This window comes from Eretmochelys imbricata, chromosome 3 (assembly GCF_965152235.1).
Source record: "Eretmochelys imbricata isolate rEreImb1 chromosome 3, rEreImb1.hap1, whole genome shotgun sequence".
Lineage (NCBI taxonomy): Eukaryota > Metazoa > Chordata > Testudines > Cheloniidae > Eretmochelys > Eretmochelys imbricata.
Window position 1 is genome coordinate 190,873,110 of NC_135574.1, and position 18,167 is coordinate 190,891,276.

Here is an 18,167-nt window from a genome sequence, read left to right on the forward strand (position 1 = left end):
CAGGACAGGTTGGGCATTTTAGAACTCACTACTCAAAGAATTAAATTTAAGTAAAAGAGAAATAAAATTATGAAATGCATGGACCAGTCAAAAAACTAAAATAACAGCACTTCGAAAGAATACGATTACAAAGAATATATGCGCATTGCAGGAAGTACCAAGAAGTAACAACAACAACATAAGCATTTGTTGGGAGGTGTGAGAGAGAGAGTGTGTGTGTGTGTGAGAGACTCCCTTCTGCCTGAATGGCTCATCACCGAGATACATTATCCTCAGGTGACTAATTGTTACTCCTAGTCCATAAGGCACACTTTAGGTATAAATAAGTTATTTCTTAAATGTTATTTCATAAATACATCTTGCAATGATTATGAATCTTGACAAGTTACGAGTTACACGTTACTCTTCATGGATAAATATCTTGTAAGACACGTTTGATGTAGTGAGTTTTGTCAGGTCTGAGGTGAGAGTTGTTTGCAAAGAACACGGAACCTTTTGCCTAGGAGCCTCTGTGTCACTGAGCATTTACTCCCATGTGAACACTGCTCATTATTGTGAGAGAGGGTCACTAGCCTAAAATAATTAAATTCTCTAAATGTGTTGTTTTTTACCTGTAGGTCTTTTAAAAAAAAATCCCTGCAGTGATGAGTAAGAATACCTTATATATTTTTGCTAGATATTTAAATTCTGTATTGTACCAATGCATTATTAATTTACAAAAGTTTTTAGACATGCTTGTCAAGGGCACTTATTTTAGACCTTTGACTCGTACTGCTGTCTCCGTGGAAACTGATATTTTATTGATCTATTCTGAACTTGGACCTCCTGTTAGGAAGTAGACAATAATGGTACACTCTAAAGCAGAAGTGGGCAAACTACGGCCTGCGGGCCACATCCTACCTGCAGGACCCTCCTGCCCGGCCCCTGAGCTCCTGGCCCGGGAGGCTCGCCCCCAGCCCCTCCTGCACTGTTCCCCCTCTCCCACAGCCATGCTGTCGCACAGGCAGCAGGGCTGCGAGCTCCTGCCGCTCTGAGAAGTATGGTAAGGGGGTGGCAGGTCCCGGAAGGCAGTCAGGAGCAGGGGGCGGTTGGGGCGGGGAGTTCTGGGGGGCAGTCAGGGGGCAAGCGCGGTTGGATGGGGTGGAGGTTCTGGGGCAGTCAGGGGTTGGGGAACAGCGGGGGTGGGATAGGGCGTGGGAGTCCGAGGGGGCCTGTCGAGGTGGGGGTGTGGATAGGTCGGGGCAGTCAAGGAGCAGGGGGGGTTGGATGGGCTTGGGATCCCAGGGGGAGTGTTTTGGGGCAGCGAGTCCCAGGAGCGGGCAGTCAGGGGATGGGAAGTGGGAGGGGGCCAGACTGTTTGGGGGTCACAACCTTCCCTACCCGGCCCTCCATACAGTTTTGCACCCCGATGTGGCCCTTGGGCCAAAAAATTTGCCCACTTCTGCTCTAAAGTATTTTAAGTTCTTCAGATGGAAGATGCTATAAAATTACACATACAGATTAACCATCTCCACACCCTGGTGAGCTAGGCCAATAGATCTATAATTTTATAAAATGAGGGAGAACAGAGAGCTTAAGTAATTTTCCAAGATCACACAGTGAGCCAGAGGCAAACCAGGGAATAGCACCCAGAAATCCTCACTCCCACTCTCTTAGATCTTGTCTACACTGCAAGCCAGGGTGTGAATCTACAGTGTACCAACTTCCTGCACAATAACTCAACTGTGAACAATGATATAGCTCAGTGAATGTCCCAGTGTGTGGCTTAGCATCTACACTTTCTCCTGTGAATAAGACTGATCATGCATCCCAGGGCACATAGCTTGCCACTGAATAACATGCAGGGGTGAGAGGAAAGATAGAAGCTTTCTCACTGCAGTTAAATGTGAAGATTTGTTTATCTTGTAAATTAAAATTTTACAAAAACCTGGGCTAATGAGATCAAGGTTCTGACCAATCATGCAGTTTATGGGTAAAATCTCCATGAGTCAACACTGACGTTCTTATTGGTTTCTGGTCCTAAGCTATAATAACTTTCCTTTTCCTGTTTTTGTTTTGTTTTGTTTTTTGTTTTTGTTTTTGTTTTTTAAATCAAGGCCAAATATGGTGATCCATGTGTGTGACGAAGCAAAAAATTTGAAGGAAGATTTTGTTTGTCCTCGAGATCTTTTGATTTCTGAAATGAAGTACTTTGCTGAATATCTGTCTGTGGATGCCCAGCGCTGGGAAGAGGTGGACATTTCAGTTCACTGTGACGTTCACATCTTTGACTGGTTAATAAGATATGTTAAAAGGAACACTAAGGAATATGAAGTGTATGAAATACCCACTTTAGGTAAAAGATATTCTGTTGTTCATTTGCCGCAGATTCATTATCTGCATTGTCTGATCTGTGCTTCAGACTAAAAGTATATGTGCAAAATTGTCTGGAAGTTAATATCCCTCTTTAATTCAACTGCAGCCTCCTAGGCCCAGTCTGCCGTGGCCAGAAACACTGGTTCGTTGGAAATGTGCTAAAACAGTTTCCCTGGCCATTATAGAAAGTCCCTGGTCTTGCTACTAATAATCTTAGGGAAATATTCCTCTGGTCGTTACAGTGGTGAAAGCACTAGTCTAAGTTGACAGCTGGTATCTTTACCAAGGTAATCTAGACTCACTCTGTAACAGGATTACATCACTGTGATAAACACAAATGGCCAATCTACAGTAGCATTCTCTCTGTGGCTACAGCAACATTTGGAGACTTTCCTAAAAACTTCATTGTAAATGCAGTGTAAAGGAGCAGTTCTACCATCGTCTTGGTAGTCGTGGGGCAAAACTTTGAAAAGCACTTAAGTGATTTAAGAGCCTGGCATTGATAGGAGCCCATTGACTCTCATTGTGAGGCCCCTAAGTTGCTTAAGTCATAGAATCATAGAATATCAGGGTTGGAAGGGATCTCAGGAGGTCATCTAGTCCAACCCCCTGCTCAAAAGCAGGACCAATCCCCAATTAAATCATCCCAGCCAGGGCTTTGTCAAGCCTGACCTTAAAAACTTCTAAGGAAGGAGATTCCACCACCTCCCTAGGCAACGCATTCCAGTGTTTCACCACCCTCCTAGTGAAAAAGTTTTTCCTAATATCCAACCTAAACCTCCCCCACTGCAATTTGAGACCATTACTCCTTGTCCTGTCCTCTTCCACCACTGAGAATAGTCTAGAACCATCCTCCTTTCAAAATTTTTCCCTCGTACTTAATTTTGAGTCCGATTCTACTTTTATTAAAGTCAATGAGAGGGTCTTTAAGTAGCTTAAGTGGGTTAATTAAGCCCATCCAAGGATGGAATAAAATACATTTATAAAAAGTCAGAAATTTATTTTAATTGGATATTTTTATTTAAATTTAAAAACAGGCTTAAATTTAAAAGCTATTTTAAAATTAAATTTGAAATTGACAACCTATGTTAAGGCCTAAACTTATTATAATATCTATTACAATCCTTTAAATTAAATACAAAAAATATTAAACAGTACATGTTTGTTTTCTTCTTTTTAGTCTATTCAGCTAATTCAGTTCAATGACTAGTTCATGCAAAGGTGAGAAGCCAATTGGGAGCTGCAAAAGCAGGAAAGCTTGTTTTCCTCTTTGAATCTATGAAAAAAAACTAGGTGTGAGAGGATAAGATCTTCTAGTTCTAAAACCTTGAAGGACAGTGATCAGACAGTCAGTTCAGGTCACTAACTACACATATTACTTCCTTTGTTTAATAAAGTTTTGAATCCAAAACATGTTTTGAAGAACTTTTTCCTTATGTATCCAACATATTGAAGGTACTTGTATTTAATAAAAAAAATAAAATGATTGTTTTGTGCATTTCTAATTGATTTGAATTTCCATCCAAATAAAGTTTGACAAGTTACAAATAAAAAAAAAAAGATCATCTAGTAAAAGGTTAAACTATATTATTGCTTTTAAATAAATGTGCATAGATATGTGATATGCTCCTGGTTGGCAAAAAGAAATAGTAGATTTAGTGTATAGGCTATATTTAGTTGCAAATTAACATATTTTAATGTGTACCAACAAATGAGAATCAATCTTTAGGAAAATAACCTAAGTGTAAATATAAAACACGATGAAAATAGATTTAAACTAAGGTTTCCTTCTTGCAGATTTAAATTCGTCCACCTTGGCTAAATCCTCTTGAAATGAATTGGAAAATTCATATTTGGGAGCACTGAATGGGCACTGGAGCAGGCCCTGCTCCAGCAAAATAACATTAGCTAGCTCTAGCACATGTGCTGACCAAACTGTTAAAAAGTGGCTTAGATGGAACAGTGTTTGATCGGATAAAATGCTCTGTTTATCTATGTTTGAGTTGACGTATTGACAGGAACTAAGGACCTGTCTATACTAAGAAAATGATTATTTCTGGGGATCATGTCATAACTGTTTGGTGTTGCCTGTATAGATGGGACCAGAATTCTGTTTCCAAAGATCAGAGGCATGACACATGTTGAAAAGTGGAATGATAAGAACTTGTTTAGTAAAATAATGTCCTCCTTTAAAGAGGCATTGAGTCTCTTAGGGTATTCTCAATTTATCAAAGGAATAAATTAATCTTAACCTTTTCACCTTGTTCTGCTGTTTCTCTTTTAGAACCAGGAAATGTCATTTCGATTCTTATTTCTTCTGAGTTTCTGAAGATGGATTCCTTAGTGAGTATAGCAAGAGTTGAGAAATTCCATGCTATAGTAGCACGCTTTACCACCAAATGGTTGGCATAAACCTTAGTAGCTTATATGCTAAGCTTAGTGTACTTATAACTGTATAAAACAGAGAGGGGAAAATAGTTCATGTCCCAAAGAGTTTACAATCTGAGGATCAGATTCTGCCACCTTGCTCATGAAAAGTAGTAATTTAATAATTGCACAGACTCTCTGATTTGAGTGGGGCTGCTTGCAGAGTAAGGTACTACTGAATGTGATTAGGGGAGCCAGCATCTACCTCCAAATGAATACTTATTAATCCAAATAATAGCTTGCTGCACTGTGTGAGCTAATGGCAGTATCTGACTTTTGACAGGTATCTTAAAGGAAACCTAAAGTCTCCACATTTTCAGTGTTTTACACCAGTGGCTCTCAACCTTTCCAGACTACTGTGCCCCTTTCAGAAGTCTGATTTGTCTTCCATACTTCCAAGTTTCACCTCACTTAATAACTACTTGCTTACAAAATCAGACATAAAAACACAAGTGTCACAGCACACTATTGTTGAAAAATTACTTACTTTCTTATTTTTACCATATAATTATAAAATAAATCATTGGAATATAAATATTGTACTTACATATCAGTAACAGAGCATGTAGAGCAGTATAAAAAGTCGTCATATGAAATTTTAGTTTGTAATGATTTCACTAGTCCTTTTTCTGTAACCTGTTGTAAAACGAGGCAAATATCTAGATGAGTTGATGTATCCCCCTGGAAGACCTCTGCATACCCCCGGGGTACACATATCTCTGGTTGAGAACCACTGTTTTATACTAAGGGCCGCTTCTTCCCTCTGGAGTGCAGTTCTCAATCAACATATTTAAGCCCTATTCACTTTAATTGGAGATGTGCACATTTAATGAGGAGAGAGGATTGCTTAGTTATATTTTTGTGTAGATATGCAGTTTTACTTTTTAGTTTTCACTTCCTTAATTCATATAAAGAGCTTGTCTTATTTATAGTTCATCATGTAAATGGACAGACCAGTGATGTATCTGTTTGATTTTCTTTTTCCAATTGTTTAATAGTAAAGACAAACACTGTGCAGCCAAGTTAAGGAAGGAATTTAGAATTTAATGTACTGCATCTTCTTGCTGTCACAACTGTCATTATTTGTTTGCAGTTCATGCTAAATTTTAAATTTTACTGGTAAAGCTAAATTTGATGGGTGCAATGCTGTATATAATGTTAAAGCTACAAAATTGGCCTCTAGTTTGGGATCATGAACACTATGGCGATGGCACTTCCTGAAGATGATTTGGGGTAGTAGTCAGAATCGAAGACCCTTCAGGATTGCAGTAGTTCAGAGTTACATTTAAGCCATGTACACAAAAAATGTGACTTGCTTTCTGAGCCATTAAATTGTATTTTTAGAGTTGAACTGAGCCAGCTTTTGCTAAATGCCATTAATTCTAACAAAATCCTGAATCCTGCTCCTAAGAAATTTCGGATATAAAAGTAATAGGTCTTCTGAGATATGGGTTTGTGTATCATTAATTTCAGTGTTCATAGTATCTCCTTTCCTTCCTAGGTAAAAAAATGTATTCATTATTGCCACAAAAACATGAGTGCTATCATAGCCACCCCATGCAACATGAACTGTGTCAGTGGTGACCTCCTTAAGCGTATAGCTGATCTTTTCACACACAATGAAGTGGAAGATGTGAAAGACAAAAAAGATAAATTTAAGAGGTAATTTTTTTCTTCAGCTTAATATTAATAATCACTATTGATCCTCAACTTTTCTGACAAAACATCTAAAAAAGGAACAGGAGTCCGTAGTAAAGACTTGTTAAAGAATTAGTGTGATGTTAGCAATTTATATACTTTTAAAATGTCTTAATACACAATATACTAAAATGGCTCAAGAAGAAGACAAAATTTCAAGAGAAAGTAAGAAGTTCTAGATAGGAGTCAACAAGTGAAAGGGCAACTCTCCAAATGTGAAGAATCATGAGGAGTCCAAGATTAGGAGAGAACTGAGCGGATGGGATAGTAGGTGACTATGAAGGAGGGTTAGAGTGAGCTTTGAAAACAGACATTTTGGACTGAGAGATGGGTAGGGAGCCACTGACAATAACTGAGGATGGGAGTAGTGTGTTCCTAGTTCCTGGAGAATTAATAGTTTGGTTGCAGTATTTTGGAATCCCTGAAGTTTTAGAGTTGGAATTTTATAGGGATATGAAAGATGGTTCTAAAATTTTTAACTGGAATACAGTTAAAAACATGTATAAGGATTTCAACTGAGCTAGGATCAAGATAAAGACTATTGTAATAATCAGACTTGCAGACAAGGAAGATGAGGTAGAAAAGCATTTTAATTGTCAAGCATTACTGGTGTTAGGATTGAAGTTAAGGAGAATAATAGTGGAAAGTCCAGAGGTATAGAGTGAGTGTGATCTTGGAAGCATTCAGTAGTAGAAAGCTTATAGTCAAGGTAAAAGCTGATTATCTAACAGGCAAACACCGAGGTAGTGCTCCTAAAGTGACCTTGCTTTTAGGGATATGTCAGGTTCTGTTATGATTGACACCAATATAAGTTGCTAGTTAGTTGATTGAAGTGTAGAGTTGGATGTCATCTGCATAGAAATGATACCTAAATTGGTATATGTCTCTTCTGCTGTCAGTGAGAAAAGATAAAGGACACAAGGGCCAAGGAAAGAGCCTTGAGACACAACAAAGGGAAGAGGTAAAGATTTTACCACATGGGAAAGGAATGGTTAGGGAGGTAGGGAGAGGACAGATTCTTGCTCCAAACACCCAAGAAGTAAAGAAGTGTAGGAAAAGCTATACGGAAGACTTATACGGTAACTTTACTTGAAATAGGGTCTAGAGGTGACATTTTGGAAAATCACCAAAATGCTTCACATTGTGAAAACAGTACTTACGAGACTTAGACTGCACCTACACTGCAAGCTAGAGGTGTTATTTCCCTGCTTGTGTACCCTCCAGCTTCAGGGGGGTTTGTGTTTGCTCTGCTGCCACTATCCATGTTACCACAGCTACGCTGCTATTTATACTCAGGCTAGCTTGATGAGAACTATACAAGTATGTATACATGAACAGGGGAATCAAAGCTCGTAGTGTAGGTGTGGCATGAGGGTCCTAAGTGCTTTTGAAGTCAGTAGGACTTGGTCGCTTTGGCTCCCAAGTCACTTAAGAGCTTTTGAAAATTTTACCCTAAGTCATTAACTCTTCAGTTATCTAATTCTTCAGCAAGTTGAAAACCGTCCAAGAGGTGGTGCTGAAAGCAGAAAAGAGGCAAGAGGAAACTACTTACTCCAGAGCCTTACAAAGAATGTAAAGTTTATTTGGGAAATGGGTTGAGGGCAACAATTCCAAATCCATCAGAGAGATATTAAGTGGAGATGTCATGATGACCGATGATGAGCTAATATGTGGGTTCAATAGGGTTTTTTGGGAGGGCTGAGTGTGCTTTCCAGAATGATAGGGTGGAAAGGAGCTCTTTTTGTAGATGGCAGGCTGGCAGAGTTCCTTTTTTGAATAACTATTTTAATGTTGCTGCAGGTTTTGTGTTAGGGCACCTAGAGCTTTATATAGGCATTTTTTATTTTATAAAAATAAATAAAAACAAAATAAAAATGTTAGTGGTAGCAAACGAAGTTGGAAGATGTTTTTTCAGTAGTTGAAACTACCTTGGTGATAGCTTCAATAGATTTAGAAATGGGGGAAGGAAAAACTTGGTGCCCTGTTCCACCTATCAGTGGGTCAAGATAGTAACAAGTTACATGTCTGTCTGTTTATTCTTGAGAAAGAGGAGGTAGTAGTCTCTTTACAGGACTCCACAAAGAGAGAAATGGGAGGGCTAAGTGTTGGTGGGGAAGGTGGAGATTTAATAGTCCAGAATAGGTACCAAGAATCGTAATGCTTGGTTTACTGAAGTAATAGACTTAAATATGTTTATAAAGGCAGGACTGTTGTAATTAATTAATTGAGTGTAGGATCAGGTCCTTTTTGGCCACTTTAAAAAAGCACAGCCCAAGACTTCTATAGACAAATGTATATAAAGATGGCAGATGTCCACGCTGGAAACAAGTTTTCCACATTGTATTTCTTACAGGAAAATTGTATAACTTCACAAAAGTCAAATCTTGAAACTAACATCTTAAAACCATCTCATTTTGAAGTAGCAGAATGTAATTATTGATTAACTGCAAACAAACCAAAGTTTAGTTCTAAGCAAATTTTTATAAATAGTGGCTGTTTATCAACAGTAAACTTTTCTGCAAGAAGATTGAGAGACTGTTTGATCCAGATTACCAGAATCCAGATTCTCGGGGAAATGCAGCTACATTGTACAGGTGTAGTAATGTTCTTTTCTTACTTCCTTTCTTCTCCATTTATGTAGGCTACATGTGCATTCCAAAGTGCCACTCATACTGTTGTATTTCATTTTATGTTTCAATTTTTTGTAGATGCTGTTTATGTAAGAAGCTTTTAACTAAAGAAACAGAAAGAAGAGTCCCTTGTGTTCCAGGAAAAATCAACATAGATCAACATGGAAATATTATTTATGTTCATATAAGGTGCTTCATGCATTGAAAACATAACTTTTTCTGTATACATATATCCTGTTAAGTATGTTTACAAATACTATGTATTTAGAAAGTTAACAAATACAGTAGAACCTCAAAGTTATGAACATCTCAGGAATGGAGGTTGTTCATAACTCCTGAAATGTTCGTAACTTTGAACAAAACGTTGAGGTTGTTCTTTTAGAAAATTTACAACTGAACCTTGACTCAATACAGATTTCAGTCTTTACTATGCAGAAGAAAAATGCTGCTTTCCTTTTCTTTTCTTTTTAGTACTTTAACGCAGTGCTGTACTGTGTTTGCTTTTTGGGGGTGGGGGGTGTCTGCTGCTAACTGATTGTGTTCTTTCAGCTCCAAATGAGGTATGTGGTTGACCGGTCAGTTTGTAAGTCTGGTGTTCGTGACACTGAGGTTCTACTGTACTCCATCCAATACAAAATTTATAAATTGTAGGATTAACCCACAAATCACCTGAACAACTTTGTTTTTTAATTCTTGTTGCCTTTCTTAGGCTCCTACAAATGGAAGGTTATGATGTTAGTTTGACCTCAATTGTATGCAACGTGTTGGAACAAATTTTGAAAGAGAAGGTGGTTAAGGGCATGCATCCGATAAAGTGAGCTGTAGCTCACGAAAGCTTATGCTCAAATAAATTTGTTAGTCTCTAAGGTGCCACAAGTCCTCCTGTTCTTTTTAAGGACATGGAGGTGAATGGTAATTGGGATAAAATACAACAGGGTTTTTCCAAAAGATAAATCGTGCCAGACCAACCTGATCTCCTTCTTTGAGATAACTGATTTTTTTAGACAAAGGCAATGCAGTAGATATAATCTACCTGGATTTCAATAAGGCATTTGATACAGTTCCACATGGGAAATTATTAATTAAATTGGAGAAGATGGGGTTTATTAATATGATAATTGAAAGGTGGAAAAGGAACTGGTTAAAGGGGAGACTACAACGGGCCATACTGAAAGGTGAACTGTCGGGCTGGAGGGAGGTTACTAGTGGAGTTCCTCAGGGATCAGTCTTGGGACCAGGCTTATTCAATATTTTTATTACTGACCTTGGCACAAAAAGCAGGAGTGTGCTAATAAAATTTGCAGATGACACAAAGTTGGGAGGTGTAGCCAATATGGAGGAGGACCGGAATATACAAGAAGATCTGGATGACCTTGTCAACTGGAGTGATAGAAATGGGATGAAAATTAATAGTGCAAAGTCATGCATTTAGGGACTTAACCACAAGAATTTTTGCTGTAAGCGGAGGACTTATCAGTTGGAAGTGACAGAGGAAGAGAGAGACCTGGGGGTATTGGTTGATCAGAGGATGACTATGAACTGTTAATGTAATGCGGCAGTGAAAAAGGGTCATGCAGTCTTAGGAGGCATCAGGTGAGGTATTTCCAGGAGAGACAGGGAAGTGTTAGTACCTTTCTACAAGGCACGATACTAAACAGGGAGGGCTCTGAGTTACCTGGGAAAGAATTCTCTGTAGTATCTGCCCAGTGGGTCTTCTCCACATGCTCAGTCTAAGTGGTCCCCCCATATTTCCTGCAGGTCAGCATGGCAAAGACTCTGGGGGGTTTTCACCTTCCTCTGCAGTCTGGGGCACGAGTCACTTGCAGGTTTAAACTAGTGTAAATTGTGAATTCTCTGTAACTTTAAGTCTCTAAAGTTTAAACCATGATTTGAGGAATTCAGTAGGTCAGTCAGCGATTAAGGCACTATTTCAAGGGTGGGTGGGTGAGGTTCTGTGGCCTGCAATGTGCAGGAGGTCAGACTAGATGATCACGATGGTCTCCTTTAGACCGTAAAGTCTATGAGTCTGTTGTACTTGGCAATTTATTCCACAATACTATTGTTGTTAATCCATCAAGACCTCAATTGAAATCACTGGGAGTTTTTGCTGGGTTAACCTTTTAAAATGTAAAATATTCAGAGCTAATCACTTAATCATCCTAAGGACTTAAAAATATGTTTAGCCAAAGACAAATGGAATTAAGGGCTACATTTCAAAATGAGTTGTTAGAGTGATGGTGCCACACTCTGAACTATAGGGTCTGTATTCACAAAAAGAAAAGGAGGACTTGTGGCACCTTAGAGACGAACAAATTTATTTGAGCATAAGCTTTCGTGAGCTACAGCTACTTCTGATGAAGTGAGCTGTAGCTCACGAAAGCTTATGCTCAAATAAATTTGTTCGTCTCTAAGGTGCCACAAGTCCTCCTTTTCTTTTTTGTGAATACAGACTAACACGGCTGCTACTCTGAAATCTGGATTGACTGTGTCTCGAATCTGAAGATGTCAAATCAAACACCCAACTAGTTTCAGAACAAATAAAAATAAACTTCAGTGGTTAAGATGTTTTTGTCAGAGGCTTTCCAAACTTCTCCTTTGTTATATGGCTAGTTTCTCACCACAAGTATTATCTTGGTTTTTGTTTTAGTCCAGGCATGGTCCTATGTAGCTGGATTTCCCTGCCTCTGCTTAATGAGGGCCTGCATACTCTAGAGTTTTACTGTTGCTAATTTAATTTCCATCATTTTTCATCAGATCTGATGGACTAAAATCAGCCTAACAGTAGTTCAGTGTCAGCCCTCAAAATAATATGCATTAACTGAATATTATCTCCTGTCAGTTATTCCAATAACAGGGAGAGGTTTCTATCCAAAGAACCATCTTACTGATGACTAGAGCAGTGAAGTAGGTTCCATCTTGCAGTCTCTAAAGTGGCAGCTGGGGCCATAGCCTTATTCTGACAGTCTAAGAATATTGTGTATTAGCCAATTTTAAATACCTTCCTTATGTTACCGTAGTTACATTCTTATACATATATGTTGATGCTACATAATTCCTTGTGTTTGTGTGTAATATATATATTACTAGACTATACAGTGTTCTAGGACTTAATTTCCCCCCACTGAAAAATATGAGAGAGAGAGACTTTCTTTTAAAACCCAAAAGAGAGTATTTAGCAGTGAGGCAATCTGGTCTGTGAAAGATAAAATATATTTTTTATCCACCTTCACCCACTAACTTCATCCTGCCTTGGTTAGACTGTGAAATCTTGAGGGCAAGGGCCAACTTTTACTCTGTATTTGTACAAAGGCAAGCATAGTGTGTGTGTGTGTATATACATACATACATACATACATACAAGGTAAATGCTCAAACTTATATATATATATATATATAAGTTCTGAGCATTTACCTTGTATTGTTTTATGGCTGCCTTCCTAGGCACGGTTAATTTTGTCCTGTCTTGCACTTAATTTAAGCTTAATGGTGACTAGAAGTAGCTCTAATGCTAGCATGTCCATAGCAGCACAATTACACAAAAATAGGTGTGGAGGTGACACTAAGTGTCAGTACCCATTATGCTTGCCTTTGTACAAATACAGAGTAAAATTTGGCCCTTGCCCTCAAGATTTTACAGTCTAACCAAGGCAAGATGAAGTTAGTGGGTGAAGGTGGAAAAAAAACATATTTTATCTTTCACAGACCAGATTGCCTCACTGCTAAATACTCTTTTTTTCTGGGGTTTAAAAGAAAGTCAGTCTCTCTCATTTTTCAGTGGGAGGAAATTAAGTCTAGAACAGTGTATAGTCTAGTTAAGTCAAGTCTAGTTTTAAAAACTATTTTTTTAAAAAAAAGCTTCAAAAGTACACATTGATCAAGAAATCGTCTAACTTTACAATTTTTACGTAACCATTTCATTGCTGCCTATTGTGCCCTGGTATCTAGGAACAAATGCACTTCCAGTGTTGTCCTGGGAACCAGTTCCTTTGCCATTTGAAGTGCAGAGAGTGGAACGAGATGGCAGTATTTAAAATAACATGGATGTGTTCCACATCAGCAGAGGCTAATGGCAAAGGAGTTAAAATATCCCTCAACCTTTGTGTGTTTGTTTGTTTTTTCTACTCCCTCTATCCTCCAAACATTTGAATGATACAATTCCACCCTGCCACTAGATACCAAAGAAGATGCTCACTAGCCCAGAGAGCAAGAGATCTACAGAGACTATTTGTATGTCTCTTATTTTGCTACTAACCATCGGACAGCTCTTGCACTAACTTGATAGTTTTATATCATTTCTAGTTCTTATGACTTTCATAGCTTGAGGTGGGCGGTGGCAATGTCTGATGTCTCTGAGTTGCAGTGTCCTGAAATTGTTCTTATATTAACTTATGCCCTTGGCACTAGGTAATAGTTTGGGATGCTTCATGATGTCTGAATTTAATGCTGATTGTCCTACAACATGTTCTTGCTATGGTAGCTCTTCTGTGAGGGTGTGTTGTTGTTCTTCTTGCTTTTTGTTTTTCTCTCCAAACTTCATTGATACAAATATAGGACTAAAAACTCTTCACAATATAATGTGCAGCCTGACTGCATCTTTTATTACAGAGATAAAACTTGGGAAGTCCATGAGTACTTGATCAGTCTTTATGAGGAATTAAAATCTTGGCGAGATGTGTACTGGCGCCTCTGGGGGACTATCAATTGGCTGAGTTGTTCAAGATGTAATCAAGTGGGTATTATTGTTTTCACTCACTTGTTTGTGGCAGCATGGGAACAAAACCAACATAATAATTTTATGGGTGGATGGAGAGGGGTTGTGCTTTAACTCATAATTAAGAACTCTTTTTCTAGAGGGCCTCATTTTGGTAGAAAAATACCTTCCTCTTCCCCAGATTTAATCTATCAATTTTGAGACCAGTAAGACTTTTTTTTGGTGTGTGTGTAGCTTATAGAGTGGGCAACATAATGTGATTTGTTATAAAAACTACGGAGCAACAGCTGCTCCCTAACTTTTTAAGCTCCTTCTTTGTGCCCCATCCAAATACAATTCAGGTAGCCAGAAAAAAATGGGAAATGAGTTTGTACTGGAATATCTGAAGTTTAAATGAAAACAGTATGACTAAATTAGGACTAACCTCTGACCAGGTTTGAATATGCAGCTCATAGCTGTCTGCGAGAGGTAAATAATTGATCTATATCTAATGTACTCCAAAATTCTGACTTTAACAGGCAACGTGACTCTTTTTTTTTTTTTTTAAATGTATATATAGTCTTTCCTATGTACCGAATTTTCTCACTGCCAGTACCATACCCAGCCAGTTCTTTATCCTGGTGTGGCAAGCTCATTGGGTACAACTGGCACTGGAATATATCCCTGCTGTAACCAAAAAATTCTTCGATTTGATCCTACTCCACTTCCAAAGGTACTACTTTAATGTTACACTTTTAGCAATGATTCAGCTTAGAGCTGGATCATGATGTAAAGATCCTCCCTGATGTCAGGGGCAGTGGCCTAAGAGGGAGATTGACTCCTTGCGGACTCTCTGCTGCTCTGGGGGGAGTGCAATATACTGAGTCTATTCACAGTGTATCGTACATTCCCTGGCAGGCGTGTTGGGGAGCGAAGTCTCTCCCTGAACCTGCATGTGGAGTGCGGGATCTGGAGGCTCTCCAGAGCTGCTTTCCCTTCCTGCGCTGCTACCTGCTGTGATTCAGGTGGCTGGAATAATGGGGCACATATGTCCTTTATGCCATTTGCCACCACATAAACCAGGCCATGATTTGACCTATAGATACTTAATGCTGAAATTGGATATGAAAGGGTATTCTTTAAAGAATGGGCCAGTAAGCACAAAAGGAACTATCCTCTTGGAACAAGTTGTGCTTCTCAGGGAGTTTAAAAACTAAGTTCCCATTTAACTTTAGTTGGAGTGGGGTCAGGCCCATCAATTGAAACACACAGTGAGTTGTATATAGCTCTGTGTCCTGAGGAAGGTGCCTAGTGCTGGGGACTGTTAAATAGTTCTTAGAATATGGAATCCCTCGGTGCAGTACTTAGTGAAAGTAGTTTTTGTCGTAAACCAGTATATCTAACATAGTCTCTCGCTTTTATGACAGGGCTGTAAAGTGCGGGATCATGTGATCGGTTTACCAGCTGGAGGTGAAGGTGGGGATACTCTGCCATATCAAACTACTAAAATATTGAATGATCTGCTTCAGCATAGAGATGATGTTGTTGTTCCTTTTTCTAAAGATCAGAATAGGTGAGGAGAAAACTGAATTAAAGCTACTGAAATTACTTAACATTTGACATTAGCGCTTGAGTAAATTTACATTTGATTTTTTCCCCTCTTCTAAACGGACAATGTAGTGGAATTTTTAAAAGTTAACTAATATATTTCCAGTATTTTAATTAGAAATTGGGACAAGAAACAGAAATGTTGCTATCTGTTGCATTTGAAGCAGATGCTTGAAGCAATTCTGTCTTCGTAACAGTTCAATCTTGCTTCTATTCATATTTTCATATAGGTACTTCCCAATACACTAGCCATGTAGCTGTTCTGCAGATTATCCATAGCACAATGGGGAGGAAAAAAGGTCAGATTCTAAGATTTGTAAAATAGAAAAACTATCATTGTCTTATACTTCATGAACATTTCTTCCTTATAGTGATTCTGGGATTGGGCTGTGTGATGAGAGAGGAATTGAATGTGATGTGCTGTTAGAACCAAATACACTGTGGGACCCAAAAACTGGAGAAATCAATGCTGTGAGTAATTGCTGCTTTTGTTTTGTTGTTTTCTCTCTCTCTATTAATGATTGTAGTGGACGCTTAGAAAACGCATCCAATCAAGAGCCCTACTGGTGTCTTAAAAATAACAAAAAACCCTATAATATATAAAAGTTTATATATTATAACTTTATAAACCTAGTTAAATCTAAAACCTAGGTTTCAGGGACATTATCCGCTAATTTATGGGTTTAGTGGGGAGCAGGGAGGTTTTTATTTTTATTTATTTATTTTAAACAAAAGCTGTTAGAATTAATTAATGCCCACACATCTACACACAGACCATTCAGAAACTGAAGCTAGTTAGGAACCCCACAATCCTCTTAAGAAGTGAATCATGTAGAGATCCTGTTACACAAGTGCTCTCTTCTCCTCAGTGTGCTCAAAGTGGTATGTATAACGCTAAGTGAATTGAAATCTGGGTACTTGAGAGGCTGCCATGTCTCGTTATGTCACATTTGAGATCAGAAGAGTTCCTCAAGTTGAAGCCCCTCACTTTAAACCTTGTAAAGTGCTTTGAGATCTACTGATGAAAAGTGCTATATAAGAGCTAGGTATGTATTATTAAATGAGGTGGGACTGCTGGCAGGGCATTCACCATTAAGGCCTCTTAGCTTTAGACTTCCTTTCCCTGTTTGGTCTGCCTGTATTTTTTTTTGTTTTGTTTACATTTATTGGAAATTGCATTGAACATCAACAAAAAATTTTAAAAGACCCATATTAAGCATAACACTTAAAATAGATAAAATACTTAATTACCATTCTAAACTCCTCCTAATCTTGCTTGTCACAAAGCACACAGCTGATATTTTGTAAACTACTGAGTACTTCAGTGCCAATGGTACATGTTAAAACCCCCATATAAGACTTGTGTATTTTCTTAAGTCCCCAGAAGAGCCTCTTATTGTGTAAACAGCCTTTTCCAGGGCAAACAGATACCAAGGTCATTGGTCCATTCTTCTGTTGATACACTAGATTATTTCCCCCAGTAACACACAACCCAGCTCTTCCCTACCAATGAATCCACTCCCACATTACACCAGTGCACTTTAAGTCAAGTTGGGATAGATCATTAATAATGCTAACCATGGTATAAAGAGAACCTCTGCAGTCTGTTGTATTTTTGCAGTCTTCATGCACTGTAGTCCATAACTTCTGAGTAACACAGCAGTTCCAGACAGTTGGCCTGAAACTGCCAGTAGCAGTAAGACTCAGCCTAGAGAAAACTACAAATATTTGCAAATGCTGGCCTAGACAGAATCTTGTGGTTAACTCGGGTTGTTGCTACCATAACATAAGTGTTTATTACTGGCTACATAGTTTTAGGTATTAAAGCAAATTCTAAAGTGATTTACCTAAGACTTTTAATTTACTATGTCTAGATTTAATTGAATACTAATTCAGATTTATGCACATGCTTAACTTTACACACTTGAGTAAAATTTCAATGGGGCTACTCTCCTATATAAAGTTAAATGTGAACAACTCCTTGCAGAATCCAGGATGTAGTTTACTTGAACAAATCATAGAATCATAGAATATCAGGGTTGGAAGGGACCTCAGGAGGTCATCTAGTCCAACCCCCTGCTCAAAGCAAGACCAATCCCCAATTTTTGCCCCAGATCCCAAATGGCCCCCTCAAGGATTGAACTCACAACCCTGGGTTTAGCAGGCCAATGCTCAAACCAATACTCCATTGTTTTTTATAAATCCATTTGAATCTCTTATTTTGTTTCACAGTGTATATTAACTTGACCACCTCTCTGCCTTTTGTATCTAGTTTCTTTCTCTGAAAAACTGGACTCTTCAGCTGGTTAGTAAAATAACTAGTTCATCCTGCTTTAAATTTTAATGTGTTTAAAAATGTTGTTGCTCTTTTATGTTAACAAATAACCTTGATGTCACTGCCATTTTTTCTATATCTGCTTTAATTTTTAAATTATAGGATAATGCATTTTCAGTGTAAGCTCTAAACATTATATATGTGGAGATGCTACAGTAATTGTTGCTTTATAAGTGTAGCAGATCTGGAGGTTAAACATTAATTTAATCAATATCTTTAAAAATTCCTTTAATTTTTTTTTTCAAATGTTACAATGAAATCTTTAGGCAGCTGCAGTCCTATATATTTTCTTCCTTCCTATTATTGCTGCATTTCCTTTACTATTCATTGTCATAGACAGCGGATTCTGAGATTGATGTTCCAAAATAAGTTCCTACAGCAAACTTGCTAACTACAATAAGAGTACTCTTTTTTAAAAAAGGAA

General features: G+C 38.2%; 1 protein-coding gene across 1 annotated transcript in view; it reads left to right on the forward strand.

Moving 5' to 3' along the window:
* The window catches only part of SANBR (SANT and BTB domain regulator of CSR), a 45,489-nt gene that overhangs the window by 16,939 nt on the left and 10,383 nt on the right, over positions 1-18,167 (forward strand). Inside the window, exons 5-14 of the mRNA XM_077813983.1 lie at positions 2,097-2,335; positions 4,640-4,698; positions 6,284-6,444; positions 8,988-9,074; positions 9,189-9,299; positions 13,716-13,839; positions 14,381-14,533; positions 15,228-15,373; positions 15,780-15,879; positions 17,681-17,713. Of these exons, the coding sequence (XP_077670109.1) occupies positions 2,097-2,335; positions 4,640-4,698; positions 6,284-6,444; positions 8,988-9,074; positions 9,189-9,299; positions 13,716-13,839; positions 14,381-14,533; positions 15,228-15,373; positions 15,780-15,879; positions 17,681-17,713 (1,213 nt within the window). The remainder of the gene's footprint in view (positions 1-2,096; positions 2,336-4,639; positions 4,699-6,283; positions 6,445-8,987; positions 9,075-9,188; positions 9,300-13,715; positions 13,840-14,380; positions 14,534-15,227; positions 15,374-15,779; positions 15,880-17,680; positions 17,714-18,167) is intronic.